Source organism: Branchiostoma lanceolatum, chromosome 13 (assembly GCF_035083965.1).
Source record: "Branchiostoma lanceolatum isolate klBraLanc5 chromosome 13, klBraLanc5.hap2, whole genome shotgun sequence".
Lineage (NCBI taxonomy): Eukaryota > Metazoa > Chordata > Leptocardii > Amphioxiformes > Branchiostomatidae > Branchiostoma > Branchiostoma lanceolatum.
Window position 1 is genome coordinate 9,903,228 of NC_089734.1, and position 13,383 is coordinate 9,916,610.

The 13,383-nt window shown below is 38.3% G+C and overlaps 2 protein-coding genes across 54 annotated transcripts in view; one reads left to right on the forward strand and one right to left on the reverse strand.

Moving 5' to 3' along the window:
• The window catches only part of LOC136447472 (mucin-3B-like), a 180,292-nt gene extending 176,877 nt beyond the window's left edge, over nucleotides 1-3,415 (forward strand). For all 50 annotated transcript variants that reach the window (XM_066446394.1, XM_066446395.1, XM_066446396.1 and 47 more), the window contains 6 exons: nucleotides 214-351; nucleotides 693-848; nucleotides 989-1,103; nucleotides 1,430-1,606; nucleotides 2,069-2,180; nucleotides 2,610-3,415. In XM_066446394.1, coding sequence (XP_066302491.1) covers nucleotides 214-351; nucleotides 693-848; nucleotides 989-1,103; nucleotides 1,430-1,606; nucleotides 2,069-2,180; nucleotides 2,610-2,657 — 746 coding nt within the window. In that variant the 3' untranslated portion in view covers nucleotides 2,658-3,415. The remainder of the gene's footprint in view (nucleotides 1-213; nucleotides 352-692; nucleotides 849-988; nucleotides 1,104-1,429; nucleotides 1,607-2,068; nucleotides 2,181-2,609) is intronic.
• The window catches only part of LOC136447475 (uncharacterized), a 162,181-nt gene that overhangs the window by 148,340 nt on the left and 458 nt on the right, over nucleotides 1-13,383 (reverse strand). For 2 of the 4 annotated variants that reach the window (XR_010757726.1, XM_066446450.1), the window contains exons 2-14: nucleotides 12,785-12,905; nucleotides 12,388-12,512; nucleotides 12,082-12,209; nucleotides 11,531-11,650; nucleotides 10,878-11,055; nucleotides 10,243-10,453; nucleotides 9,754-9,965; nucleotides 9,261-9,425; nucleotides 8,710-8,816; nucleotides 6,656-6,807; nucleotides 6,280-6,375; nucleotides 5,748-5,891; nucleotides 4,939-5,075 (exon numbers count right to left, since the gene is read on the reverse strand). Coding sequence is in view for 3 of the 4 variants with exons in the window: in XM_066446450.1 (XP_066302547.1) it covers nucleotides 4,954-5,075; nucleotides 5,748-5,891; nucleotides 6,280-6,375; nucleotides 6,656-6,807; nucleotides 8,710-8,816; nucleotides 9,261-9,425; nucleotides 9,754-9,965; nucleotides 10,243-10,453; nucleotides 10,878-11,055; nucleotides 11,531-11,650; nucleotides 12,082-12,209; nucleotides 12,388-12,512; nucleotides 12,785-12,860 (1,836 nt within the window). In the remaining variant the exon portion in view is untranslated. Of the gene's footprint in view, nucleotides 1-3,589; nucleotides 5,076-5,747; nucleotides 5,892-6,279; nucleotides 6,376-6,655; nucleotides 6,808-8,709; nucleotides 8,817-9,260; nucleotides 9,426-9,753; nucleotides 9,966-10,242; nucleotides 10,454-10,877; nucleotides 11,056-11,530; nucleotides 11,651-12,081; nucleotides 12,210-12,387; nucleotides 12,513-12,784; nucleotides 12,906-13,061; nucleotides 13,242-13,383 lie in introns of those variants that run through there. The other 2 variants (XM_066446449.1, XM_066446448.1) reach the window with 2 other exon arrangements.

Sequence of the window (13,383 nt, forward strand, 5' to 3'; positions counted from 1 at the left end):
AAGCCAATTAAACTGTTTTCTATGAAGTAAGGTACACAAAAGGAATTTTTCGAATAACAATGTGTTGCACTCATAGGTGACAGTAAGCTCTGATTTTTACACTTGTACATCTGCTCAATGAAATTTGTGACTGTCGAGAGAAAATAATCTAACAAGGACGCAAAGGTCAACCTAGCATGTATTACAATTTATATGACTTCGTGCTTTTTGTAGATGTGGACGAGTGTGAAATGGCAATAGATGACTGTGTACGCTACAACAAAACGTGCATAAACACTCAAGGGTCCTACTCCTGCCACTGCCCAGCAGAACAGTGGTGGAATGAGACAAGTGCTTCTTGTGTCAGCGGCGGTAAGTCTTTATTCTTCACACAAAGAAAATAGGGTGACCAGATTAATCTCCAAATAGCTATCTACCACTCAAAAATCATGACCACAGCATGTCCAGGACACGAGATATCAAAACCAGAAGTTTCGCTGCAGTACTTTATAAAGTTGCTTGGGGCCAATCTAATCATTTCAAGGTCTCATCACGACCTAACTACATACACAACACACACACGCTCCCCAAAACATAACCATCTTGGCGAAAGCAATTATGCACAAGTAAAAAATCCTCATTATCATTATTTCTCCGAATAGATCAGATCTTACTTAACTTTGCATCTCATCTGTGATCAATTTCTTTCACAGCTCGCCCTCATAACAAGTGGGTTGAACCGACTTCAGAACCACAGCAGCAATGCCCAGACTGCGGCCTGGGAACCTGTGAATATAATAACACTAACGGAATCCCATTCTGTCGTTGCCCTGATGGCTCCACGGGAGATAACTGTGATGCAGACGAAGGTGAAAACAACATCCTCTTCATCATTTTTCTAACTTTCTTTAAAAATATAAAATCTACTCAATTTGCAAATCATTCAGTCATTTATCTAATCAGTTATTTATTTATTCATTCATTCATTGACTTTTGGGTTTGATTGCAGTTGTGGTAGAAGGGTCGTTGGCAGCTTTGGCAGCACTGGCAGCAATAATTCCCTGCTGTTGCTGTCTGGCCATCCTAGCTGCACGCAAGCAGCGCAAGAAGCGAAAGCTCCTCTAGTATGTTTCCTCCTTCCTTCTTTAATTGTAAAACATCCTTATATCCTTTCTGTGATTTCATGCATAGAAATTCATCAGAGTAACATATCAAATTGCACACCAGAGTGAACTATTGAGCAAAACATATGTCACCAGTATTCAGCATCATTTCATATGTGCAATATGATCTCCATTCATTTATCTAAGTACTAAAAGCTTTTTGAGCCAGTAATGGTCAATGCAGGAAAAATCTTTTTGTTATTCTATTTCTATCAAATACAGTGACTGACCCTTGCTATGATGTATGCAATAAGGTGTTGTAATAACAATGATTCCTCTTTTTACAGCTTCATTCCACGCGAGTCTCTTCTCATTGTTGCTCCCAAAATGACAGATAAGACAACAAGTGTCATCGACAATGACAGCGCTTACGCTGCACGTCTTGGGCGGAACCCAGACTCCTGGTCTTCTTACACTGACAGTCCATCTTTCAGTGGGAGTGATGCACCGCTGTTCATAGGACGGTCAGAGGACTTCCTTTTATATTAGAATGTCATGATTATTTATCTGTTTTGGTAGATGGCAATGTCAAAAATTTATTCTTAACTCCATATGTCAAAAGTGAACAGTAATTAAACCTTGAAGAGATGTGGCAAAAATGAAAACCTTTAAAAAGATAATTTGCTTTCTGTTGAACTTTTAACTTTTTCTAACATCATTTTTTGATATACCATAATATTTCATGTAATCAAGTTAATTGCTTTTAGTTACTACATCATAAATCATCTAGTGACAGGACGATAAGCTCTTTGAATACTGTTTATGCATGTACATGTGTATTATGTTGAGATGAATGTCAACATGTATGCTGTTGATCAGGGTTACTGAAAAGAGTAGCATTTGCTGTTAACCTGTTGAAAGTTCACCTGTATCTAGAAGCTGGTAATAATTTCTACTAATCCTAGCAACATTGTCCCCCATATTAGGTACATGCCAACCCCTGAATCCGTCAGGCGTCGGACATCCAATGAAATATACCGGGAGTCCGATGATGAAAGCATCAAGCAATACCATCAGATCTTCAAGCAAGATCGAAAAGTAAGGCACACCACTTCTTTGTTGACAAAATTCAACCTCTTGCATAGATTAAGTGTCTAGCTTTTTTGTCTTGGCTACTTTATGTCAAACTTTTTCCATCTACACATTCATACATTACACTAGTCATACAACACTTAATGGATAAAAAGGTCATATAAACTCAGAATGCACAAAGTGCAGGCCAAAGTTTTTTTCTCTTAAAATTTGTAGTTTTTAGCTAAGTGTATGTTTTATTTATTCTATAAACAGAACAACAATATTGTTGTTGATTAGTTGTAGACTAGTGACAACTATCTTAACATTGCTGAAAAGCTTACACCTCAAAGGAAAGTATAATATATTCCTTAGTTACCAATATCTTTTGCTTTTTTTAATTTCAAATGGTATATTAGATTGATGGACTTTTAATCTATTTCTTTTTTTTTACAGTTCAAGCTTGAGCGACCCAAGTTTACCTGGTTGCCCCCAATGACCTAGAAATGGGGACACCATCAGGGTCAACAGATGTTTGTGCAAAATCACCAGCACTTAAATATCTAACAAAAAGTTTTATTATTGATTATCATTATCATTAGAAAATGTAGATTAATATATATATTCAAGATCTTTGAATGCACAAAAGAAGACTGCTTCACAACCTGTTTAAAATATAATCATTGACATTGACAATACATTGATATTGACATTAATCTCCTTAGGAGTATTTTGAGAAGTACCTAAGAGAGTACAGGTAGAACCTTTGTTGCAATATTCACCAGCCATGGCAATTTGATTGTATTAGAATTGATACTTTGAACACATTTATGCTAGTATGTTTAACCTTGACATAATAGCTAGGGAAGAATGACTTGCAGTATTTATTAGAATAACTGTAGGGCAAGCAGCTGTGTTGCCGCCACTATTTATGTGTTAGACATTACAATGCTGTTTTTTTTATTTCTTGAGATGACAATAATGCTTTATAATCCTTTAATACTGCAATGCTAATTTTCTATTAAAGCTTCTATTACAGTAAACCTATAATAGACTAAAAGGACAGAACCCTTAAGATAGAAATAATAACAGTATAATATTCTATTCTAATGCCAGACACAACCATAGCTTCTTCATCTATCCTCTCTAAAGCACTTCTATATAATAGAATAACTTTCCAGCATAGTTTGGCCCACTTAAATTTCGAGTATAGCTTAGCTCACTTAAACCTTTGGGGAGCATAATAAAATATGGGAAAAATCCTTCATGTAGTGGTGTCAATTTTTGTGTCAAGTTACTGTAGATAAGCTATTATAGTGTAAGTGGGATGCTGTAGCACGAGCGAAGTCACCCATAAGAAAGGAAAGGATGGAATATAGGTTGTAGAAAGATAAATACAACAGGGCAGTGGAAAACACTGACACATGAACCATTGATCACATGCAAATCTTTCTTTAATTTGGCAGGTTTGTATTCACTTCGTACTAAAAAGAAACTAAGAGGACCAAATATGTTCAAACAAATGAAACTTTTGCTGTCTTCATGTCTCAAAGTTCAAAGTTTTATATGTATAAGTTAGAACTAACTTATATCTATATACATGTAGAACATCAAATGTAATAAGATGTATTTCCTCTTGTAGTCAAGTCTATATAATCCCAGGGGAGATACTTAATACTGATTGAATACCTACCCAACGTGTTAATGGAATTAAGGCCTGAACTTCTAGAAACAGAACTTACATGGAAGATAACAATGGTCCTTAGGAAGCAAAAGCTGTTTATGTAAAGATAACAATGCAAACAGCGAGGCAATTCGAAAAGGCCTATTTTTCTCTGTTCCAGACAAATTACAACAAACTCATCATGACTAGAAAAGACCAGTATTAATTTTCAATCCTTGACAACTGAAGGATTCATGTAACAAATACATAACAAATTATTATGTAATATCATGTGTGTTGGAAATATGAAAACACACTAGTTTGATGTATGTTTGTGCTTCATCAAGTACATCTCTTATGATACATCTCATATGAGTGCTCTGAGAGAAAACACCTCAGTAGATATCCTACAGATATACATGATAGGTTGTCCAAATCTGCCAATACATGATACCACGGGTAACTCTCTTGGCTCAAATAAATGAAAACATATGTCCCATCTCTTCTTGTAATACAAGATTGCTATTAGACTTCCACTGCCTTTAGGCTGGGCAAGAGGCATAAGTAACTATGCAATTTTAAGTTGAGCGCAATATGACGTAAGAAACATGTGAGAGAGTATCATAGCTATGCTGATATCATAGTATACTGTGAAAAACACATCTGTTATTCAACAAATATATGTAGTCTTCAAACATGCTGGCATTAAAGGTAAGATGGTATCACTGCAATAAATGAGAACTCACAACTGCTTCAACTTTCAATTAAAGATAACCTAACTGAACTTTGCATATTCCAGACAGTGATAATGAATACCGACACAAATGTACCAACAAGTTTGGTACCCACATTTTTGTCACCTGAATCAAATGTAAAGCAACTAGTAAAAGAGATGATTGCGTACATACTACGTCAGCAATGATAATATGCCTCCATTGATTTCTTTTTAACACAATAACTTGGCAAGGCAACACATGAAAATCATTCTCATCTCTCTCGTATTTGTCTGTGTACCCAGAAACAAGAATTGACTTAGGTACATGCATCAATAAACTTGCCCCAAGGGGCGCTACATACCTTGAACAGATCAAGGTATGCAACAAAAAAACAAAAAAAACATACCTAGGTCCCCACATACTACAGCTGTATGAGCTCCTGACCAAGGCTGGTGTTCAGTTCATCTAGGTCTACCTGCATGGCTTCCAGTTCTTCCATCATTGATGCCTCGTGTCTTTCTACCTCTGCTGCTGGCACTCCAACTACACGTGGAGCACAGAAGTAAGAACGTGTAATGTTTGCTTCACTTCTCTTACAACACCAAAAGTACTCTGACATTTGCTACTATAACTATGAGTGCAGCTCTATAGTCTGACAAGCCTGAAAGATGCTGATGATGATTCTACAATTAGAAACCATACAGTGTTAACTTCTCTTGGAAACCACCGCGGGGGGTGTAAAGGGTGTGCTAGACATGCTAAAACTTAATGCAAGCAACTAAAAAACACATGGAAAGATGCTAATTTCTGATACTCTTAAGGGCCTGTTCACACTTGTGTGTATATTCAAGGGCGTGTGAGTGGCGTATCACCGTTATTTTGGTTTAGGTAAAGTTTGAGGCCGAAGAAGTGATTTTTTTTTTTGATAACCAGGTTGCACAATCGTGGGTCAAAGTAAAATACAAGTTCTTCCAAGCAAACTTTACCTAAACCAAAAAATTTTCATATGCAACTCAAACAAACTTGAATTTACTCACAAGTGTGAACGGGTCCACACAAGGAGAACAAGAGATATGTTCAGTATGTACAGATTAGTGAGCCAGAGAAATGAGCCAGTTGGCTGAAAAATAACAGGATTCAAACCGTCCACCACCTTATCTATACGCATGTTCGCTGATCCCTCAATCATATAGGCTGCTGTGAAATCCAATGTACCTTCAACAGCAGGCAAGAAGCTCATGTCAGCGTCCACCTCCATCAGACTGCTGCTTGCCAGTACGTGATCTCCAGATGCTTCATCTTCATACATGTTAGAGTAGAACTTCAGCAAAGGAGCTGGACCTGTCTGCTTCACATTACCTGTAAAGCACATTTAGTATGCTTTACAAGAGCAATATTTTGTAATTTTCTCCATTTTCACAGGCAATAGAATTATACTTCCAAACATAGTATGACTCTGACTATTTCTTGTGGTACATTCTAACAGTGTGTGGAGTTTTAACAGCGAACAATCCTTTATTCCTGTTGTATATGCCTTTAAAATGCTTCCCAGGAAGCTTTCACTTGTCTCACAGCTTCCATTGTTTCTCTAGCCTTTGCAATATCTTTATACCTACTTTCTGACATGTTAGTATGTCACATATTACATCAAAATCATAAACTGGAGTATTCTGCAATCTGTCCTGAAACAAAACAGCATATAACGAGAATTGCACAACAATTCAGACTTCAGAAATCAGAACATTACCTGCATCAGACTTGGCATCGTCCATGCCTGTCTTGATACTGTCATCCAAACTGATGAGAATGTTCTCCATATCTTCCATCTTAAGCATTTCTTCATCTGAAACATATAGAACTGAATTTATTTGGAAGAAATCTGAATGTTCAAAAAATGTGATGTAAAACAAATTCAGTCCATTACCCACATTCATTCCGCTGGTTGATATGTAGAGAAAGTTTAATGGAATATACATTCATTTACACAGGTATCAGTTGTTCACTGTGAGGAATACAGCAACCTGGTAGTTATTATTGAAATAGAGTGAGAAAAATAAAGGTTTTTCTGGAATATAGATGTTACAACTCTGGCCACATGAAGTATGTCCTTCAAAGGAACGTACCAAGCGTGTCTTCAGGAGGATCATTTCCCAGCCAATGTTTCTCGGTGTTTGGAACAAAAGCGTTGTTTGGTTGGCAAGGTGGTGTCTTCATAACCTGTTGTATCTCCTCCACAGAGCAGCCACTCAGAAACATCTCGTATGGTAGTAGATTCCTGGAAATAAAAACAGGTATCAGCCTACAAACAAAAATACATCATACATTTAGGCCTGTATCTGCAAAGTATTGGATCAATTGATGATAAAATGTTTTGTTTTTGAGCTTTTTTTTACATATCTATGAACATACAATTTGTCTTTCAACAAATAACAGTAACACAACTTTCTGTCAAAAATGTTATAATCCTCAAATCTTTTCATGAAACAAACCTTTTTCTTACTACGAATGGAGTCGTTAAGTTTTAAGATACTACAATTAGTAGGTACAAATAAGATTCAAACATCCAAGAAAAATAACGGATCAAAGGAAGGCATAGAAAACAACTTTCAGTACTAAGGACAGCAACCTAGTCAGCAGAATTTCCTTCCATTAACTAAGAAATGGATCTTAAAATATGATTTTTATTCATTTAGGACAGTCTGTTAAGATTGTGTTAATATGGTAATACACTTGCTATAACCATATAAGGCTAAATATACAACTAAACACCAGGATATACATTGTAACTACCCTGAAGGCAAGTTAAGACATTAGGTTAGTCTAAGAAGAAAGAAGGCAGTTATTTGCCACCTAGCATTCTGAACGTTGTACTTGTCCCGGTATTGAAGAAGCCCAGCTGTAATGCTTCAAACAAGGACAGTTATCGTCCGATTGCAATTGCCAGCCCCTTGTTAAAAGTTATCGAATCTGTACTATTGACATACCTTGACGATTTCCTATGCTCCCCGAGCAACCAGTTCGGACTTAAGAAGAAACATGGAACTGATCTATGTATATTTGCCCTCAAAGAAATTATTCAGTATTATCGACAAAGGGGCTCTCCTGTATTTGCATGTTTTCTGGACGCATCCAAAGCGTTTGACCGTGTGAACCACTGGACATTGTTTAAAAAACTTATGGATCGAGGGGTTCCGATGTACCTAGTTAGATTCCTGGTCGTGTGGTATAGTACGTTGTCATTCTGTGTCCGGTGGGGCCACACCCTCTCGGATACATTTACCGCTATGAATGGTTTGCCTCAAGGCAGCATATTGTCACCAATCTTGTTCAATGTGTATGTATCCGATTTGAGTACCGAGCTACTGAGGTCTGGAGTTGGTTGCTATGTTGGGGACACCTTAGTCAACCACTTGATGTACGCGGATGACATTTGCCTCGTCGTCCGTCTGTTAAAGCGTTGCAGAGACTGATCAGTATTTGTGAGCTATCTGGAGCGGATATTGACATGTTGTTTAATGAATCGAAAACACTATGTATGTACTTTCCGTGTCGCCGCTTCCGCATGAGTATGCCTTTGCCGCCGCTGATGCTGTACGGTACCGCCTTAAAGTATGCCTCTTCTACCACATATCTTGGGTATATAATTACCCCTGATCTTTCGGATGACGCAGCAATCCGAGCTCACGTCAGAGGCTTTTATTCTCGGGCAAACTCACTCCTCCGGCGGTTTCGTTACTGCTCAGCGGCGGTAAAAAGTGAGTTGTTCTCAGCGTATTGCTCCCCGATGTATTGTGCCCAAATCTGGAGTAATTACAGCGTGAGTGCGATCTCCAAGCTACGAGTGGCTTACCACAGCGCAATGAAAATGCTCTTTTCCGTCGGCAGGCATACAAGCACTAGTTGGTTGTTTGTGAATAACCGGACCGACATGTTTGACGCAAGGCGTCGCAAGGTCACCTACTCATTTGTTACACGCCTGCTGTCGTCTGACAATGATATAATTAGAGTGCTTGTACACTCGGACGGCTTTTGCCATAGGCATAGCACATTCTGGCGACATTATGTAAAGTATTTGTAAGTGTAGCTTTGTAAATCTTTGTTCTGTGTCTGTTTTTATGGGCCATGGGCCTGATACAAATAAATAAAATAAAATAAAATATTCAATTAAAAACCTAACCTTTCGTAGTACTTCTTTGCTGCCTGTCCTCCATGAGAACTCATGCTGCATTTGGCTAGTAACCTGTAGATTCCTGACCAGCCTCCTGCTTTACCTCTCTTGGAGAGCTGAAGTCAAGACAAAAAGAGCTATAGGTCACTGCAGATAATCATTGTAAACATGTAGTCTAATAGATTGTGGCTTATATTCAATACTGAGTCAAATTATAGACCAAGCCTTAACTAGGAAACTTTACCTATGAAACATTACATGAAATCAAAAATGAATGTATCATTCATAACTTTTTAGTTACCCTGTGCAAAAACTAAAACCTCAGCAGAGAGGTATCCCCTCAGCTTATTCTATTGGATCAGTTAGTCCTCACTCTTAGTGAGCAGTTCAGCTAGTTTCATGATGTTACAGTTATATATGTTACCTGTAACCTCAGAGTGGCCTCACGTCACACCTCAAAGTGACCTTCTGGTCTTTTTACATGGTGAGCATTGAGTAGAAAAAAACAATCTACCCACACTTCTAAGAAGAGAACTTGTTTTAATGAGTCATCCACAAACCTGGCTGTATCCTCCCTTTCCCATGACAGCTGTGAAGAGTTGATACAGGCTGACCTTTGAACCATTCCATACCAGTGGTGAGCTGACGTGCTTGCCATGTGATGTCATGAAAGCACTCACCATCATACCAAAGTCTTTCTCTGTGCATGAGCCCAGATCAGGAGGCTACAAACAGAGAGACAGCGTAGTTAACTTCACTATCTATGCTAGCCTTTGAATAACAAAACAACATTTCACAACAATGACAGACCTTTAAATTTGTTTCATACTACTGGTAGTGTTACAGAGCTGTCTCCAGGACCCGTCCCCCCGTCTTTATTTGCTTGTTGGGACAGACCAAAATCTCACCCCATCCATCCCAAAAATCTGAACTTCTTGACATAAAATTGATGAAAATGGGCTCCAAAACAATAAGTGGGATGAAATTTGTCAAGCCATGATTGTTGCCATGGAAATTGTATCATTTCACAAATATATCAAATGACAAACTCACCAAAATTGAAGGAGCACTAGAACACTGCAATACAGTGCCTGATGCCCGCATGTTTTTGTGCTTCTTGTTGCTGCTGCTGGTATCCTCAGTCTGCCTGTTTGTTGTCAAATGTGAGTTTTTTATTGTTCCTTTCTTGCCTGTGTTCCTCATCCCTGTTGACACTTTTCTGCAATGTGTGGACTCCACCAGTGGATTACTTGTGGGTCTGTAACCTACAAATTTAATCAAAGCCACAAATTCAATCACTGTTAATAATACAAATGATGAGGGTTGCCTTTACACATACTTTTCAAGTTCAGTTTTCTCCTTCCATCAGCTATAAGTCAGGTTTTCATATACATGCGTATAGGCAATATAAGGGTGTCTGGCGAGAAGTACGGTAGAAGTTTATATAAGCTAACAAGAAAAAGGCAGTTGGTGATATGAAAATATAAATAAAATAACTCCACAGAAGGTTTAAATCTTAAGCTGTGCAGCAACAACATCTACCTTTTGAGCTGCCCTCATCTGAATCACCAGTAGTCCTTGGTGACCACTTAAAATGACATCTCTGTAATCTCTGCTTGTTTGTAAGGCTCTTCAGATAATCTGCTTCCTTAATAGCAGTAGTCAAGTTCTTCTGTTGCGGAGTTGGACCTGTTTTTGGAGTTGTCAGGCGGGGATGCCTTCTCCCTTTCTTCCTCGTCTTTGACTCTGCTACCTATATAACATAATATTTATATCTTACTTCCAAAAATGAAAAAGATATAAACCTCTAAGACTTTTAGATCATGCTTACCCACTCTTCTCATCAAGACTTCAAAAACATTGCACTACATGTATTTTAACAATGTTTTAAACAAAAAACTGAATGATATCTACCATTCTAACTTACCAGTAAACACATTTCATTGTGAAAGCCTTTACATGCTAGCCTGGAGTCCAGCCTTCTTAGCTTTAGTCCGCTACCCAAGCTCTGCTCCCCCCGTGGGTAGCGGACTAAAGCTAAGAAGGCTGGACTCAAGGCTATGTAAAGGCACCTATAGTATGTATTTTAACTTTTAGCACTCTGAGTTAGACAGCAGGGAAAAGGTTAAACATTGGACAAGAAGTGTTTATCAATGCAGCAGCAAGGAAAATCAGACCTGTGCAACATTTTTCGTAGCATCTGTCTTGCTGTAAAGCTCCACCCTGTTGTAGGTGCACCAGCTGTGAGATGGTTTGGGGCCCAGAAACTCCACATGGTACCAGGTGACATCCCCGTCTTCATCCACCTCGGTGTGGTCACCATTCTCTGGGTCTGGAGTCAACACAGCTGGCCACCTGGGATAGCAAACATGGCTGAGGCTACCTAAACATTGAATGAAACAACTACTGCACTGGTTTTCTACACATGACTACTATAAATTCATTTATTTTTTTTAGGTCTTAGGAGGGAATTTAGTGTTTTAAGTTCGTAATTGAAACAACTTAGTAGTGCAGTAGTAATATGATGGAAGCACATATTGAATATGTAATGATTAGCAATGGAGAGATCATCATAAAAAAAAAGAAAAATTGAACCATCGCGTTGAACATTTAAAGATCTACAGTACAGTACAGAGTGTTGGCAGCATGGTTTATGCATGATTTCTATATACCTGGCTGATTTCTTTCATCAATGATATCTGCAAATTACCCTATATCCTATGGTATTAATTTCACTACGTTTCATATATTCTAGCAGAAATTTTGTTCAAACCATGCAAGGACCTCAAAGGACTCAATCTTCGACAGAACACTGAGCTTTTAAACTTACCTGGCAAAGCCATCTAAACGTGCCCAGACTAGGCTTCCCACAGAAATCTCGCTGCACACGTAGCGCAGTCCGTACTTCCGTGCTTCCCTCTCATCATGGGTTTCCTCCACATCGGTACAGCTGTAGACCAAAAGCCATCATTGTATGATTAATTGACTAGTTCTACCATTCAGGAGTGTGAAAGGATGACCTCACCATGGCCATCCTGTGCAATTGTATGTGAAGTACACCCCTCCTGTAAAGTGGCACCGCCCTTCTGTGACATCACTCAAGTGATACAGAACTGCTGCAAACTTGTCAGTCTCTTTTGCTTTTGTTTCCTTTTCTCCAAACAACTGAGCAGACACAATAAAATCTACAGCTGCAATAATTAAATCTAAGTCCCACTGTAAGTCTTTGCAGTAATAAAATGAAACATTACTGTTGCCACTACAAAGTAATTGAATAGGTATATAATTCTTAATTGGTCCCAGGTCTTTGCTTAACATCTTGATGGAGAAAATCTAAAATCTAAGTTTCTACAATGAACCTAATTTAAGGGTGATTCTAACCTGTTATGTTTAGAATCAGAATTCAAAGTACAGAGCCAGTCCTTGTCTGCATACTCAGTTGCTACTTCTTTTGTTACCCTCCTCCATTTGGAACATTTGTCACATTGTATCCATGCCTCATGTTCCAGCTGTAGAAGATATAGAACATAGTATACCAATCATTATAATGAACATGCTGTATATTCATCATTTGTGGCATTTCAAAGGAATATTATTTGAATATACCTGCCATGATTTTCTACATCTGGAAAGCATTGTTTCAGTGACAGGTCAGTTCTAATAAGAACACAGTGACTAACTCTTTACCTGAATTCTCATCTCCTCTTTAAGTGAATCATCTGACTGATTTTCATTGTCATATGAACTGTCTGACTGTTCATCAGCATTTTTCTCGGTTTCCTTCTTTTTCTTGTCCTCACAGCAAACAGGTGCTGAAAATCAAAAGAACATATTTTAGACGGAACCAACTCATCTGACAACATTTTTGTCTTACTTTGCAAAGCAAAAACACACATAAAATCCTGCGAAGCATATAACGTTACTGTACTGTCATATGTACAAAATTTTTGTAAAAATATGTGTCATGGGTGTTCTGTTTACAATTTTGAGTAGACTACAAATGAATGCATAATTAAGTAACAATTAACACTAAATTGAAGGTTCTTGAATCCACATTTATTATAAAACTTAGAGCTGTTCTTACCTTTGGACCTGAGAGTTATACTCTGACTCCTCAGCAGAGCGAATATCTCCTCCGTCCACTCCTTGATCTGCGGCATGGCCGAATCTGTCTAGACCTTTCAGCTGCACTCTGTCCACGTTGCCTATTATTGTTTTGGTCAATGATCTCAGTTATTCATAGCAACATCACAAGGGGGGGGAGGTTGATTTCAAACATTTCAACAACACAAACAATCATATATAGGACATAGCTTATATTATCAAAGTGCTTGATAGACATAAACGAAATCATAACTGACAAAGCCCGCTAAAGTGCTCTTCCATGACCTAGCTATTTTAGGTCATAAATTCCTGCGCTGGTATCCATAACCTATAGCTCCCAAGTCTCTTCTGTCCTCTCTGCAAATAGAGTGCAGAAGAGACTCGGGGGCTATAATAGGTTTGGATACCAGGCTACAGACTTCCCCGTTGTGCTGTACACATATCAACCGACGGTTTGATTTATATAATATGAATGGCGCCCAGTTTTGTGTCTCAGTTGATTACAGCTTCACAACTGCCGCCAAAACTTGACCTATGACCGGAAGATTCTATCTTCAATCGAGAGACAAAAGACCAGTG